This window comes from Sciurus vulgaris (assembly GCF_902686455.1).
Source record: "Sciurus vulgaris genome assembly, chromosome: 6".
Classification (NCBI taxonomy): Eukaryota; Metazoa; Chordata; class Mammalia; order Rodentia; family Sciuridae; genus Sciurus; species Sciurus vulgaris.
Genome location: NC_136466.1, coordinates 9,714,037 through 9,730,228, shown reverse-complemented (window position 1 = coordinate 9,730,228; position 16,192 = coordinate 9,714,037). Strand labels below are relative to the sequence as shown.

The 16,192-nt window shown below is 39.8% G+C and overlaps 1 protein-coding gene across 3 annotated transcripts; it reads left to right on the top strand.

Annotated features, from left to right (window-relative positions):
- The first annotated feature begins 800 nt into the window (after window positions 1–800).
- On the top strand, window positions 801–14,452 carry NPM1 (nucleophosmin 1). 3 transcript variants are annotated; one of them, XM_079145416.1, is made up of 12 exons: window positions 801–1,030; window positions 2,954–3,033; window positions 3,440–3,559; window positions 3,814–3,907; window positions 4,246–4,352; window positions 4,446–4,513; window positions 8,271–8,328; window positions 8,720–8,803; window positions 9,357–9,458; window positions 11,914–11,988; window positions 12,834–12,938; window positions 14,101–14,452. In XM_079145416.1, exons 1-11 carry the CDS (start codon window positions 973–975, stop codon window positions 12,888–12,890), a joined length of 903 nt encoding a protein of 300 aa, XP_079001542.1. In that variant the 5' UTR covers window positions 801–972; the 3' UTR covers window positions 12,891–12,938; window positions 14,101–14,452. The 3 variants fall into 3 exon arrangements, with proteins under 3 accessions (XP_079001542.1, XP_079001543.1, XP_079001544.1); XM_079145417.1 differs by lacking the exon at window positions 12,834–12,938 and having other exon boundaries at window positions 806–1,030; XM_079145418.1 differs by lacking the exons at window positions 11,914–11,988; window positions 12,834–12,938; window positions 14,101–14,452 and adding an exon at window positions 10,767–11,881 and having other exon boundaries at window positions 820–1,030.
- The last annotated feature ends 1,740 nt before the right edge of the window (window positions 14,453–16,192 follow it).

Here is a 16,192-nt window from a genome sequence, read left to right as displayed (position 1 = left end):
ACATTTGTTTGATAGGTTGGGGTGGAAAAGGTAATTGGCGGTTTCCTCCAAGTCCCAGGCTTGGGACCGCGGGGGTCGTGTCAGCTGCAGTTTACGCAGATCCCCAGGCGCACTCCCAAGGCTGGACTCGGCCTCGGGCGCCTCCTGCAAGTCCTGCTTTCTCAGACTGCGCCTTATCCGAGGCTGCCCTCCTGACCTTCCCGCATGTCATTTGCTCTTTGGAGGGGACTGACTCAGTTCCCTTCTGGCCCCCAGTGACGTGGAGATGAGAACCTGGGCTCTGGGGACGTTTCCTCGGGAGGGGCAGAGCTCTAAGAGCTGAGCAAGTCTGGCCAGCAGCTACATCATCCTACTCAACAAAGAATAAGCCTCGATCTACTCCGCCTCCGGCACCTGAAGCTGTAACTTTGGGGAAACGATTAACTGAGCCCAGGCCTTCGGGTAAAATAGAAATCCCGAGGTGCCGGTGACCCCAGGAGGCCTGAGGGGTCCGAGGATGGAGCGGCGAGAGACCGCCGTCGCCATCTTGCAGGGTGGGCTGCGCAGGCTCTCGGCGCGAGGCCTGCGCGCAGAGCGGGAGAGGACGTGGAAGGGTTGGAGGTGGGAGCGCGCGGTACGAGGGGCCGGCGCGCGTGCGCACGAGAGACGGCGGCGAAGAGGCGGCGCACCGTACGAGTGCGCGTGCTCAGTGGGAGCCCGCGAAGTACCTGGAGGAGGTCGGGGGCGAGGTAGAAAGGAGCAGGGTTGAAGAGCGCTTGCGCAGGAGCGCGACCGTACGGGGAGGGGGCCCTCCCGAGTACGCGCGCGGAGGCGGGACTTGGAAGGCTCTCGCGAGAACTTCGGGGGCCATATATATGCGTGGGGAGCCCGCGTCCTTTCCCTGGCGTGATTCCGTCCTGCGCGTCTCTTCTCTAGGGCAGCAGCCTATTTTCCGTCCGCCTTCTCTCCCACCTAAGTGCGTGCTACCACCCCATGGAAGATTCGATGGACATGGACATGAGCCCCCTGAGGCCCCAGAACTATCTTTTCGGTAACTGCTTGGAGGGAGCGTTGAAGCGAGGCCGCACAGGGCCTTCTGGCTCTTGGGGGGCCGGGAATCAACTGAGGCCTGAGCTGGTGGAAGAGGCTGAGCCGGCTGGATGCCTGCGGAGTCGGAGGAGCTGCCCGGGCCCTGGGGGCCGGGCGATGGGAGGATGCGGGAGCTGGGGGAGGTGGCGGCGTGGAGGGGCGGGAGGGAGGAGGGCCCCAGGCCTAGGGCCTGAGGTGATGCGGAACCGGTCGGCTGGACGTTAGCTTTTCCCGGGGTGGGAGACACAGCCCCGGGCATTATTTTCCTTTCTAGGGGTAAGGTTGTAGGCCTGTGGTTGCACGGTGGCATTTTTTGCTACCGGGCCCGCGGCGGGTGGCCTGGGCGGCTGTGTGCAGTTCACGGCTAGGCCTGGGCCGCCTTGGTGGAGGGAGGACATTGGTAGAATCTGCCGTTGATCTGCTGCACGGTCCCGAGCTTGGGGCCGAGAATGGTTCGGGGTGCTTCGGCCAGTTACCCGGGGAGGGAGGCGCGGCGGGGCGTGAGCAGGCCGCTAAGGCTGGGAGCACGTGGTTGCCACGTGGTTGGGGGAGGGAGGAGGTGTGGGCTTCACATCCGGGGCTCACTGGTGTCTTGTCACCCCAGAGCCTGGGGTCCGGTGACTTAGATGATATTGTTGAATGGGAAATGTGGGGTGCAGTGGTTGGTAGTGCCAGGATTTTGAAAGTCTTTGTTTAATGCTTACAACATCGACTGTGATGGTAGTTCGCATATTTAGAGCCTGCCTGTGTTTCAGTGCGGCAGATGGAGTTAGCCCCATGTTGCAGGCAACGATACTGAAGACCATAGAAATGTTGAACGGTTGTTGCAAAGAGAGTGACAAAAAATTTGAACCAAGATCCTTTACTCCAAATAATAGAAATGAGGTTTACTTCGGGGGGAGAAAGGGCAGCAGAGGCCAACTTTAGTGTGGCGTTAAGACCGAGTTCAGTTAATGACTTGAGGCTACTAAGGGACTTGGGGACTCCTACCCTACACGTGGCTCCTTTATTCAGCACACACAAATTCAAATTTTAATTGTAAAAGATTTTGTGCCAGATTTTGAAGTAAGTTCAAATCATAATTTTATCTTTAACCTTTTATCTTTTAAATGTTATCTGCGTTGAGATAACATTTAAGAATCTATGTACCAGTAAAACTGTTAGATGATTAGTAGGAATTATTAGTTTCATTCTGACAGTAATTAAAACAATTTTTCCATTGATGGAGTGGGAGTGGATATGTGCACTACATGGTAAGGATAGTGAAAATTCCTCAGTTTATATCAAAATGAATTTTGGCAACTTCTTCTGTTGGAAACTGGAAACATCTTTTGGATCTACTGCCAGAAACAATGTCTGAATTTATGTTTCCATCACATTCTGTTGCTTCAGAACTGGAACATTAACCACTGTTACAAATTTGGGGTTTTTTTCCTAGTTTTACTTTTTTGGTTTTAATTTTTAAGCTGTTCATATTGGTGTTGTGCAGCCACTCTCATTTGTAAATTTCCTCTTTACGAAGTTTAGGTCTGTAACTCAGCTTTTAAGACAGCGGGAAATCATCAGTATTCATTAGGTTAGTTTTTAGATACCAGGTTCAGATACAAAGGTACTAAATCATTGAACCAGTGACAGTAGGGTCTGTCTTGTAGTTGAGAATGAAATTGTGTAACAAGAAAGTTGAGTTTAAAGTCTTATGGCTGTTACTTGGTGTTTGCAGATAGAATTCATGGAAATCCAGAAAGAGAGCTTTTCCCTTCTACAGAGTGGCTAGAGTAGTGAAAAGTAGTTCAAAAGTTCACCAGCACCATTTGGGTTACTAATATTCTGGTGTTGTTTTTCTCTTTGTTTTGTTTGCTTTTTTTTTTTTTTTTTCCCTGTGCAGGTTGTGAACTAAAGGCTGACAAAGATTATCACTTTAAGGTGGATAATGATGAAAATGAACACCAGTTATCCTTAAGAACGGTACTTAAACTTTCAAAATAACCCCTTTTCAGCTTTCTATTAATGTGGTTTAAGACTTCTTTGGCTTTCTTGTCTGCTTGTAAGATAGTATTTTTATGACTAGGTGTTATATACCTCATCTCCACAACTTTGATAAAGAACTTGGCATCTTTGCCATTCATGGGTTTCATGTGAAGTCCAGTCGAAGTAGTTATTGCTTTACTTCATCAGTTGCATTATAAGGTTATATATAAGATTACTGGGCAGCAGTAATCTTTAATGTCTCCCACAGACTGTTTTATAAATTAATGTTTGCCAGATTTGTTTTTCATTGATGGTAACGATGAAAGGGTTATACCTTTTTAAAAAAAAAATGCAAAATAGATGGGACTTGACCATAAAGCACTTTTTTTTCCCCTTTAAACAGGTCAGTTTAGGGGCTGGTGCAAAGGATGAATTGCACATTGTTGAAGCAGAGGCAATGAATTATGAAGGCAGTCCTATTAAAGTAACATTGGCAACATTGAAAATGTCTGTACAGCCAACGGTAAGGGCACTTGAAGTTTATTTTTTATGTAGGTTTAAGAACTGTTGCTTTATGGTAGTTGTTAAAGAGTGTTTTATTTGGTTCTTTAAGTAGACAGCTACATGTGAATGTCAGCTGTTTAATATGGTTACAGTTGCTTCTCTATCAGGTGGAAAGACAGATTTATTGGTTTGATTTAGTTATGAATTTGCCCATAATGCCTAGTGTACATTTTCTTCACAATGTTTAATGATTAAAATTTTGCTCCCTTTTAGGTTTCCCTTGGGGGCTTTGAAATCACACCACCTGTGGTCTTAAGGTTGAAGTGTGGTTCAGGGCCTGTGCATATTAGTGGGCAGCACTTAGTAGGTAAGTTATTTGTATAAACCGTATTGTGCTACTTATTTGGATACTTCGTTCCTTTCCAATTTGAATTTTTCTAAAGAATCCTTAGTTCTTGTACTACTGTCTTCCTTACAGGTTTAAATGAGAATTTAGAATTTGTATCTGGAAATGCCTAGTTTTGCTTTTAATACTTTTTAATGAACATTTGCTCAAAATGTCCATTTTAACAAATTTCTGATCCCTATTTGCTGTCTTTTTAGTGAAATCTGTTTTTTTGATAGATAATATAGCATATACAGCGTATTTACCTCGTTTTTTCTTGAGTTCTTGTTAGAGTTTTATAGTGTGTAAATCTATTTTAGCTGTGGAGGAAGATGCAGAATCAGAAGATGAAGAGGAGGAGGATGTAAAACTCTTAAGTGTGTCTGGAAAGCGATCTGCCCCTGGAGGTGGTAGCAAGGTTCCCCAGGTAGGGATGTGATTGTACTATAATTGTGTATTACAGCCTTTGGTTTGGTGATAAGATGTGTGCATATATTATTTATTTATTTATTTATTTTAGAAAAAAGTAAAACTTGCTGCTGATGAAGATGACGACGATGATGAAGATGATGATGATGATGATGAAGAGTAAGTAGTATGCTCTTGGAAACTCCGCAGCATGATTATGTGAATGAGAAGGAGTTTGTAAAATTTATTAGTCACTCTCTAGTTTATAATGGGATAAAAAGGGGGTGAGTGCTTGACTGAGTTAGACTTATATGAGTGGAGTTAAAAGAATACTGGTATTATTTCCCAGTAAACTACAGCTGTGCACTGACTCTTAGAAAGGGAGTTGTTTGTAGCATTTCTCATTTGACAAGGCATCTTTCTCCTGATGAAAATCCATTGGACACAATATTAAGGCTGGTGTATTTTGTGCTAAACATAAACATAAGTGGTTTGGGTGAAAGAACAGAGTCTAGTTACATTCCCTAAGTTTGCAGATTGGCTCATATGTATTTATTGAAAACTAAATGTAGATGGAATGAATCTTAAGAAAAACTTCAGGAGAATGTATACTAATGATCAAATCTGGAAATTAGGCTTTTTAGTAGCATAGCCAAGCTGATTTTTCTGGAATTAATTCTCTGGACATGTCAATGAAGGGAGAAAATGAAAAAAAAAAACTGAAAGAATTGTATACTTAGAACTTCAGAATACCTGTTTATTGCACTTAGAAATGAGCTGCATGTTCGCCATTATTATAGGAATATTTACCATCAGATTTAAAATAACATCCCAAAAGAGATTTAGTGTGGTCATATCAAGTTTACCTTTGTAAAGATTTGAGTATCTGATGGCATATTCACTGAAACCCAAGAGACATAGTTCTTTCCAGGAAGGTTTTAGAGTAGGACTGGATTATGTTGGGACTTACAAAGTTTTTTCTCTTCAGAATGCATATGATGACTGACGTGACCATGATTAAGAATTTGCATTCGTGCCCTTCTGGGTCTCTTATTTCTGAGTAGGGTATAATGGGAAACTGAAGTGCAGCTGCCTAATTTAGGCTAATAAGGAAAGTATGAATAGCAGAGATAGTTAACGGATATCCTGAGAAAAAGTTTCTACTAAACCTTTTCTTCCACTAGTGAAATGGTAACAACCTGACAGATGGCAATGAAAATGTAAAGGTGATGACCAAAGGTTTGTTAGTTAATTTTGGAAATCTAAAATATAATCCCAGTTGGTTTTTTTTTTTTTTGTACCAGGGATTGAACCCAGGGAAGGTTAGCCACTGAGCCACATCCCCAGCCCTTTTTTATATTACAAAATAGAGATACAGGGTCTTGCTGAACTGCTGAGGCTGGCTTTGAACTTGCACACCTCCTGCCTCAGCCTCCTGAGTTGCTGGGACTACAGGCATGCACCACTGTACCCAGCCATAGTCCAGAATTCCTAAAACTCAAATGGAAATCTGTGGTCCTGGTTTGAGGATAGAGAGTATAGTAGGGGCCATTTGACTTGTTAATGTAAGAAGGAATGTCTTTGAGTCTCCTTAACATCCTCTTCAAGTTTGTGTGTGTGGTTGACCCTCTGTGTCTGGGTTCAACTATGATCAAAATTATTCAGAAAATATAGCTTGCTTTTTTTTTTTTCCCCCACGCAAGAGATTTTATTAAGCAGATAGGCATAGTGTCTGCCCACAGGGTGAGAGATGAGAGAAAGCAAGCAGAGATAGGAAGAGAGACCTGTAGCTTCTTTACCGAACGTGTACATAGACTTGTTTGTCATTCCTGAAGCATTACATACAAAATTTTGTGCTGGAAATGGAACCCAGTACACTTGGTAGGTACATAACTACCTCTAAGCTACCACCCTTGCCTCTCAGTATACTATGCAGAATATATATATATGTATGTATATATTGTACTAGGTATTATAAATAATCTGATTTAAAGCCTATTGGTGTTGATTCCCAGCAGTCCTCAAAAAAGTATATGGGAGGATGTTCACAGGTAACATGAAAATACTGTGTGAAATTACAGAATGAACTTCAAGATCCCTGGATTTTGGTCTCTGAGGTGGTCCTGGAACTGGCCTCTGCAGATTATCTTATAGATTTGGTTATAAGTCATGTGCTGCAAAACATTAAATGACAGACTGCTTGTACGATGGCCCTGTAATATTGCCTAGTGACATAGCAGTCTTAGTTTGTGAGTATACTTAGGCAGGGTTGAAACCTACTAAGAACATGTTTCTCAGAAGGTGTTGCCATTTTAGGCAATGCACAACTGTATTAATGTGGTCCTTTTAAACATCACCTTGTTAAAATTGTTCAGGAATATCTGTACTTATAAAGCTCTTGATATTAGAAACTTTGTAACAGAAGCACTTGCAGAGTTTAGATTCTAAGGCTAAAGTTTTATTTTGACAACACTATTTAAAAAAGTCACTTGAAGGACTATATTCATATGTGGTTTTAGACATGTTACTTGTTCCCAACTAACAGGATTTCCCCCAGTACTCGGAAAAAATGGGCAAAGATGCTGCTGATTTGAATTTAGACTATATGTGGAAAATTTTGGCCTGTACGTTGAATTTGTGAATACAAACGTGAATTACTTCCGCTCTTACTTAATGCAGACTTCTGTAGACTTTAATAATTTGATTCCTTTTTTCCCCTCAGTTCCCAGTAAGTCATCACTCATGTTCCTCAGCTCTTTTAAGCCACTAATGAATTTTGTAGATTTGCCTATTTAGATATTTCACATATAGAATTGTGATGTGTTTTCTGGCTTCTTTACCTCCTTGAAGAAGGAGGATGTGTCAGTTGTGACTTTTTATGTCTGAATAATACATTGTGAGGATAGGCTTTATCTATTGGTTTTTATACATTCATCAGGATGAGCATTTAGGTTATTTCACTTTGGGCTGCTGTGAACATTAGTGGACACTTTGTTTTCCTTGCGTACACACTTTGAGCTAGGTCCTAACTGGGTTTAGCTTGAAATTGCCTAGCTTGTTTTCCAAGTATGGCACTTGTAATTTATGCACATTCTAACACTTGCCATTATTTTTGCATGTAGTCATCATCATGGTGTAAAGTATCTATGGGTTTGTTTGCTTTTTCTTGATGCCTAGTGATTATCTTTTTGTGTTATTTACTGACCATTTGTATGTATTTGGTGAAATGTCTGCTCTGGTCCTTTGTCATTTAAAAAATTTGTCCTGTTCTGTGGGTTGACTTTATTCATGAAGGTGGCCAAAACACAAAAGTTAATTTTTTAAGTTCTAATTTTCACTTGTGGTTTGGTGTCAAAACTAAGATACTATGCCAAATCCACTGTGCTGAAAATTTATCTGTTCTGAGTTTTATATTTATAGTTCAGCTCTTATACTTAACTACTGTTCGAAATCACCAAATGGCATCGGTTTTTACAAAATAAGCCAGCTGGAGTTCTTAGAACTTGGGTTAAGTCTATCTATGTCATTAGAATCCGTTGCCATTTGATTGATAATAAAGTGATTATTCAACCATTCCTACTGCAAAACAATTGAACAAACCATCATTTCCCATCCCTTGGAAACCACAATTATGCTTTTTGTTATAAATGAAGTAACAGTGTTATCCTTTGTTGACCGGCTTATTTACCTAACATTGTATCCTCAGTGGTCATTCATGTTGCAGCATGTGGCAGTTTTTTTTTTTTAAGATAACATTTTGTGGCATGTATAGACATTTTCTTATTCCACAGCTGTGGATGCTTCCACCTCTTGCCTATAAGGAATAGTACTGGAGTGAACCAGGGTTCTCCAGTCTTAGATCTTGCTTTTTCAGTTTTTATCAGTTCTCCCCAAAGATTCTGAAAGTTCTTAATATCTTGGCTTATTTTGTTTGTAGTGATGATGATGATGATTTTGATGATGAGGAAACTGAAGAAAAAGCTCCAGTGAAGAAAGTGAGTAGATAAAATGGTAGCAGGTTATCAAAAGCATCTTATACAAAAATGATGAGTTTTTCTTTCTTTGAATGCTTTTCACTTGATTTGTAGCTTGAGTGAGGTGGTCTCATACTTGATTGAGATTGATTCTCAGTGCTTTGCTGAACTCCCGCACTCCCGATACTTGGGATTGAACCTGACATTATAAATATGTGCTAACGTGTCTGACTAAACTTAATGATGAGAAATGGATAGTTTTTTGGTTTTAAGCCATGTGTGGCCTACAATTTGTTAGCCCTTTACAACCTTCCTTGTGTTAAAAGGCTAATTTTTTAGCATGGTGTGGGGTACTTTATTTGTATTGGCTTGTCTAATGTGTACACAGGGTGACACTAATTTCTAATTGCAGTCTGTACGAGATACTCCAGCCAAAAATGCACAAAAATCAAACCAGAATGGAAAAGACTCAAAACCATCAACACCAAGATCAAAAGTAAGTGACAACATACACATAAAAACAGGCTTAAAAAATAGTTCAGAAATTGTACTGTGGAAAATATGGTCTGTCACAAATTTGATATCTGAAAGAATTAAAATATGCTCATTGTTCTGGGTACACTATATTCTGTCTGTGGAGGGATTATGTATACTGTTTCTTGCAATACATCTATGTGTCTAGTGTATGTATCAGCATAGAGCAGAGATTGGCAACCCCAGCTGCATAGTAATAGGGAGTTGAAAAGAACTCCAATGCGGAGGCTCTACCTGTGGAGTCAGCTGGGGTGGCTTCTAGGCTTCAGGGTACAGGGATCTGCCTTGCTTCATTCTTGGGAACCGTTTTTATTAGTTGAATGTATTTAATACTCTCGTAAGGATATTTCTTGCTTAAAGGAATGACTAACAAAATAAGTGTGTGGCATGTACTTAAATAGCAATTCTGGTTGTGTACTTGGTTTTATAAGGATTATAAGAATGATTCAGGAAATCCAGAAGGTGTGTTTTAGTTAAGCACTATTATGACCTTTTGAAATTAACTTTTTCCACAGGGTCAAGAATCCTTCAAAAAACAGGAAAAAACTCCTAAAACACCAAAAGGACCTAGTTCTGTAGAAGACATTAAAGCAAAAATGCAAGCAAGTATAGAGAAAGTGAGTAAAATGATCTTAATAAGTTCAGAATCTCAAATCATTATGTCTAGGTGTGGTGGCACACACCTGTGAGGCAGGAGAATGACCAAGTTGGAGGCCAACCTCAGCAACTTAGTGAGATCCTGTCTCAAAAAAGTAAAAGAGGGCAGAGCATATAGCTCAGTGGTAAAGTTACCCTGGGTTTACTCCCTGGTATACCCCTCCAAAAAAAGCACATTTTTCTGGGGGTTTGGACAAACTGTTCCTTTTTTATCATTTTAATATACTCTGTGCTTTGAAGTTTGGTTTTCTTTTTTTATCTTTCTTATGTGAAGCTTGTGTGTGTACTGTGATTGAACCCAAGAGGCGTTGAGCCACATCCCCAGCCCCCATTTTTTTTTGTGCTATATTTTGAGACAAGGTCTCCATAAGTTGGCGAAGGCTGACTTCCAACTTGGAATCCTGCCTCAGCCTCCCGAGTCACTGGGACTACAGATGTGTTCCACTAGACTGGCTTGTACTTTCCACTGAAAACTAACAGGCCCATTTTTTATGAGATGCATTTCTGATCTTAACCGGTTAAGATGAAATCAGTGAGAGCATCTTTCACATACGTCTGGTTATGTTACGCTGCCCAACCAGCAGAGGGCGTAGGAATCTTCAGTACAGTTGTAAACAGCTGGAAAAGTAGAGACTTTGGATTTGCCTGCTAGGTGTTAGTTTGAAAATAAAAATTCTACTCAACATTTTTCTAGTACATTGAGTCATTTATTTTCTCCTTTACACCAAGTTGTTCCCAGTCAGTATGCGTAGGTATTGTCTTCAATCTGGATAACAAATGGGCTTACATATAATCTCCTTTAATCCTAAGTAAAAGCAACATGAAGAGGATTAGCTCTTTTGTCTTGCTGCTTACTTGACTGGGGACTGAAACTCACGTTAGTGAGCTCAGGATTTGTGTTCTATGGAATAATTGGTTTAAACTTCATGGAATCACATTTGAGAGAATCTTTAATTCTACAAATGATATATAGAGACTCTAGTTTTTGAGAATAAATGCAGGTGGTGAGGAGGAATTGCCACCTCTTTTCCCATGTTTCTCCTGTGCTCTGTAGGCTCTACCTGGCTTCAGAAGATATCCTTATGCAGTGATGAGTGGATTGGAAATTAGCATTGTAGTACCAGAATGTATTGTTTTGCTTAGTCAAACACTGTAACCTCTTAGCCTTCCTGGTATCACTGATTTATTTTTATCCCTTGCATACAGTGCTAAAATGATGCCCCTCCCCTCCATTTTAATGTGGTCCTATCTCCTTGGTTTAATTGCAGGCACATTGAACAGCCCTGGGCACTACTGGTAAATTAAGCCCAAAGATGGGGAGAAAGGAAAAGGAGAGACAAATATAGTCCATACTGAGTATCATCAACAATCCAGGCTGAAGTCTTCTATTTTAATCTCAATCCCCTTTCCTGATTTGCCACCCACACCCACTTGCAGGCTGGAAGCAATCTCTCTTGATTTCCTAAAGCACTTTTGACTGCTGTGAATTCAGTGAACCTTATATTGCTCTTACTTGTGCATATGCCTCATCATCTCTTGGACCATGTTTTAATCACCTTTGTATCTCCTCCTTAGCTGCTCAATAAATATTTGAATGAATGAAATAAGGATGTATGTGACAATAATTTTAAAAGGGAAATTATTATAGTGAGGTTTTATTTATCTAGGTGATAAGCAGTTAAGTATCTTAATACTTGATAGCTGATTCTGGCATAGTCCCTTTGGCATTTGGAAGCTTCTCAATCTTAAAGTAATTAAAAATACCCAGATAAAGAAAACCAATTAACTTAGAACAGGCAAAAGTGTCTAATGTAGTAAATGAGATAATCATAAAATACTTCAGGGTATTTAATAATAGTGTCTTAAGAATTTTGGTGACAAAGTTTTGAGGTATTGCTGATGCTGATAGTCTTTTGCTCATGTTCATAATTGGTATAGTTAGAAATTGGTTCCTATTCAGCTGTACATATTGAATATTGGTGTACAAGTTACTGTTGTGCTAACCTAGGTTTTAGGTAAATATTAACTTTTTTAAACAGTTTTGATCACTTGGTCACAGTGTTCTCAAAGTAGGGGGTATGTATATGTACGTTGTATTTGGTTCAGGGTGGAAGAGGATGATAAAACTGCTTTGTTATAGGCAGCCCAGTTGCCATATTTGCATACCTGTAGAACATAGCTTATGTCTCTGATGCCTAGAGTGACTGTTGGGAGACTTAAACCGTCAACAAACCTGTTACAAGATAGCCTCGTGTCTTTCTGGGCCTAAAAATAACAGTATTTTTAAAATGAAAATGTTGAAGGAACAAGAAATGAACTGATAACATGTAAAGGAACAGATCTTAAAAGGAATTTCCTAAAGATCTCTAAAGCAATATGTTTCTGTTCTTATTTTTAATGCTTTTTTCTCAATAGGGTGGTTCTCTTCCCAAAGTGGAAGCCAAGTTCGTCAATTATGTGAAGAATTGCTTCCGGATGACTGACCAGGAGGTAAAGATTTTTCTGGGGATGTGAACAAATCCAGTTTTTTCATTGATTCATTAGGATTATCCTTTTAGTCTCCTTAAGTGTTGACTCCTTTTAAAAGCTTCCTAACTACAGACAATACTTAAATAAATGGAAACACATAAGAATTTGCTTGGCAGAGACTGAGAAGATAACTTTTTAGTACATTTTTTTCCCCAGCTTTTCTATAGATGGTGAATTGGCTTTTGGTTGCTGAACTATTTTGATACTGTTTGGCAAAGGAAGTAAACCGGGTTTTCTTGATGCTGTTGCCTGCATGGGACAGTCTCTGGTCCATTTGCTTTCTTGGAACTTAGTAGAGAAGAATGCTTCCTTTATAGATGGCCAAACATGAGAATCATTTCACTACAGTCAAACTAAAGGGTGAAATTTGGAAGCAAGAGGTTTATTACTCTGTATGTTCTTAGCTTCAGTTCAGTGTTATATTTTATAGTTCTTCCCCATGAAAGTACTTTGTTAATAGAAAATAATTTATGTATTTTTGCTGGGCTGTGGATGGAAACTAGGGCCTCATTCATGTTAGACAAGGTGCTCTCTAAGCTACAGCCCCTGCCCTTTGATTCATTTAGTGTACTCATTTTCACTTAAGTCAGCCAGTTGCAAAGGAAAATGTAAAAGCAGTCACCTCGGGTTGCTAAGGTTTAACATATGTATAAAATAGATCCTGTTCAGTGAACTCCCTGTCTCATATATTCAGTATGGAGGAAAGTCAGTCACAAACCTCTAGGTACTGAAAACTAAGCGTAAGAGACATTTCTTCAACTGTTGGGAAACAAAATGAGAGATTTTTTTTTTTTTTTTTTTTTAAGAAAAATCCATGTTGGAAGCAGTGGCACATGCCTGTAGTAATCCTAGTAGCTACTTGAGGCTGAGGCCAGCCTGGGCAATTGCAAGACCCTCTCTTAAAACAAAAAGTAAGGGCTGGGGATGTAACTCAGTTGGGGAGCACCTCTGAGTTCAGTCCCCAGTAGTGGGGGTGGAAATCCAAGTGAAGGTGTCAAGACAACTGAAGTTCCATATTCTGTGTGAGCTTTTCTGTTAGCTCTCTGCTACCCAAAGGTATTTTCTGACTGAAACCTGAAAGCATGTTTTCAAGTGCCAGGAAGGAGTTTGTGCAGTAGTAAATGATAAATGTCAGTAGTTTGATTTACTATTAACTGGTTGAGAATCTTTTATTTATTTGAGATGTTGGGATCAGAAGTGTTGCAAATTCTGATTTGGAGGAGGTGGTGCTTTTGTACTACTAGTTTAGAAGTCTTAGAATCATTTGAGCATCCCTAATCCACAAATCAAATTTTTGAAACCATTTGAGCTTTGTCAGTACCCCCAGAAACATTTTGGGTTTTGGATTTTAGATTGAGGGATACTCAGCCTGCATTGAGAATTAAAATATGAATTAGTCGTACAGCATAGCTAGAGATATAAGCAATTGGTGTGTATAACTTCCCGTTGCTTGTGCAATATTTTTCTTGTGGAAAAGACTAGCTTATGAGAGGGTCATTAAGGCTAATTGTAATGAACATTTTAAAAAGTATTATGTCAGGGGTGGTATTAGGTGCTTCAAACCAGATAAAAAGTCTGGTAGTTTATTAGAACGTGCATATTCTATTGAAAAGTTTGGAATGTCAGTGCTGTAGGAGCTATTATGGTGTAAGTGGAGCATGTCCTTTAAGGAAATTTTATAAGCAAATCAAAGTACTTACTAAGGAAATTCAGACCATGAGGGAAATCTAAAGAGAAGTAGTTTAGATACATCTAGTTTATTTCAGATAAACAACACAACAGATTAATAAATGTAAATTTTATTTGGTGACTGGCCACTCTGATCTCTGGGCCAGTGAAGTTTGATTAGTATAATTAAAGAATCTCATGATTGAGTCTGAATTAAAGTATTTGAAACTTATATCTGAGTATAAATCAACTTGTAATTAGCTCTCAATTACCTACAGTGTGAACCTTTTTTGTGGCAGAATGAAAAATAGATTTTGAATCGTGCGGAGAGACATGGTTAATTTATTGACGTCTGTGAAGTGTTGTGGTTCTTTAACCACAGTTCTTTTTTTTCTTTTTTTCCAGGCTATTCAAGATCTCTGGCAGTGGAGGAAGTCTCTTTAAGAAAATAGTTTAAACAGTTTGTTAAAAATTTCCGTCTTCTTTCATTTCTGTAACAGTTGATATCTGGCTGTCCTTTTTATAATGCAAAGTGAGAACTTTCCCTACCGTGTTTGATAAATGTTGTCCAGGTTCCATTGCCAAGAATGTGTTGTCCAAAATGCCTGTTTAGTTTTAAAGATGGAACTCCACCCTTTGCTTGGTTTTTAAGTATGTATGGAATGTTATGATAGGACATAGTAGTAGTGGTGGTCAGACATGGAAATGGTGGGGAGACAAAAATATACATGTGAAATAAACTCAGTATTTTAATAAAGTAGCACTGTTTCTTTCTATTATTTAGCCTTTTTATACTTTGTCAAAGAAGTAAATGTACATAATTGTCTAATGTTATCCTAAAATCCAGGGGGAAAGTACCTGTACCCTGCCAAATATTTTTCCCCATAGTAAACCAATTTTTTATCATGAACATTTAGTGATCATTCCTATCCAGATCCTGATAGTTTACAACCAAAACTATTAATCATGTTTCCAAACGGTACATCAGACCTCCCATCGACCTAACTTTGCGTCTCAGAGGAAATGTGGTATGTCAAAACAGCCTTTGGCCTGGCTCCAAACAAAATGAGTGACTTATTTTTGCCGAAAATTGTATGGGAATGGGAGAAAAGTTAACTTGTCACATGAAGATATCAGGGGTGGATTCTCAGCACTCAGCTGTTCCACCTTCAGCCCAAGGTGGACACTATTGTGTCTGCCTTCTTGTAGGGTATGTACCTGTGACTGCAAGGGACGACGATGTTGAGCCTCTGAAGTAGTCTTTGGTGGGGTGTAGCAAACTCGGTGCTGCCGTGCCTGCTTTTCTTGCAGACTTCTAAGTGCACCCTTGACTTCTGCCGTTCGAATGTTTCCTTACCCTCCGATTCTCTGAGGTTCGGTTTCCTTGCCTGGATCCTGGGCTGGTGTCCCACTTCCTTCCATTTAGGCTTTATTCTCTTGGATGCTTTTCCTCATTCCTTTTTGTTTACACTTTTTTAAGACTTCTCTTTTCCAGTTTTGTTTTTTAACTTCCCAAGTGGTGGTTCTTTGGATGTAACCAAAACCTAGATTTCGGGGAGGTTGTGATTTTTGAAGTGATGTTTTCTGACTCATTTTCCTCATTTTTAAGGAGGGGAAAAGGTTGGGTGACGTACCAACTCCACTCATTCCCAGTTCCTTGTCTCCTCTAGTCATCGAGGTGGTGGTTCCTCCATTATTCACTGTAGGACATCTGTGTTGCTTATTGTAGGAGGAGATGGTAATGTTCTCTGCTGGAATATGCTGCATTTTAAAGAACATTTGTGTAACTTGGGTATGAAAGATGACCTATACGTTTTTTTGAGACCGGATCTGCTCTTTGCTTACACTGGCCTGGAACTCCTGCTACCATTGAAGGAAAGCAGTTGGCCTCACTGGTTGTCCTCTTGGTCCTCGTTAAATCTAATCAGATCCATCCTTGAAAAGGTTGCAAACAAGGCTTGTCTGCTCATCTCAAGTCACCTATATATAGTACTACTAGGTAGCCAACTCAGTATGACAATCTGGAAATTGACTCCCTTCTAGACTTGGGAAACTACTTTCAACTTAATCTTAAACTATAGTGGAAACTATTAGGTGATATTTAACATTTAGGTCAGTGTAGTTTAATTGATTAAAAGCACTATATAAGGAACTCGGAGAAATGAATTTGCGTGTGGGCATGCTTGGGTTTGGACCCATTGATTTGAATGTTAGGCAAGTGCTCTATGCTAAGCTATTTACCTAGTCTGAAACTTGTTTCCTGTAAGTGTTGAAATTTTCAAAGCCCAATAAGAAGCAGCTCTTTCTTTTGTTTTCTGTTACTAAAATAGATAAACTGGTTTATTTTGCTTAGAATTGGGAATTTATAGGATGTTTACCAGGAGTAATACTGGTTCAGGAGGGTCTGAAGTTTACTTTATGTACTTTTGAGACAAGTATTTCCCTTAAGCCAGTCTGCTGAATATGAATGCTTAATGGGCTTAGTTTTTATTTTTTA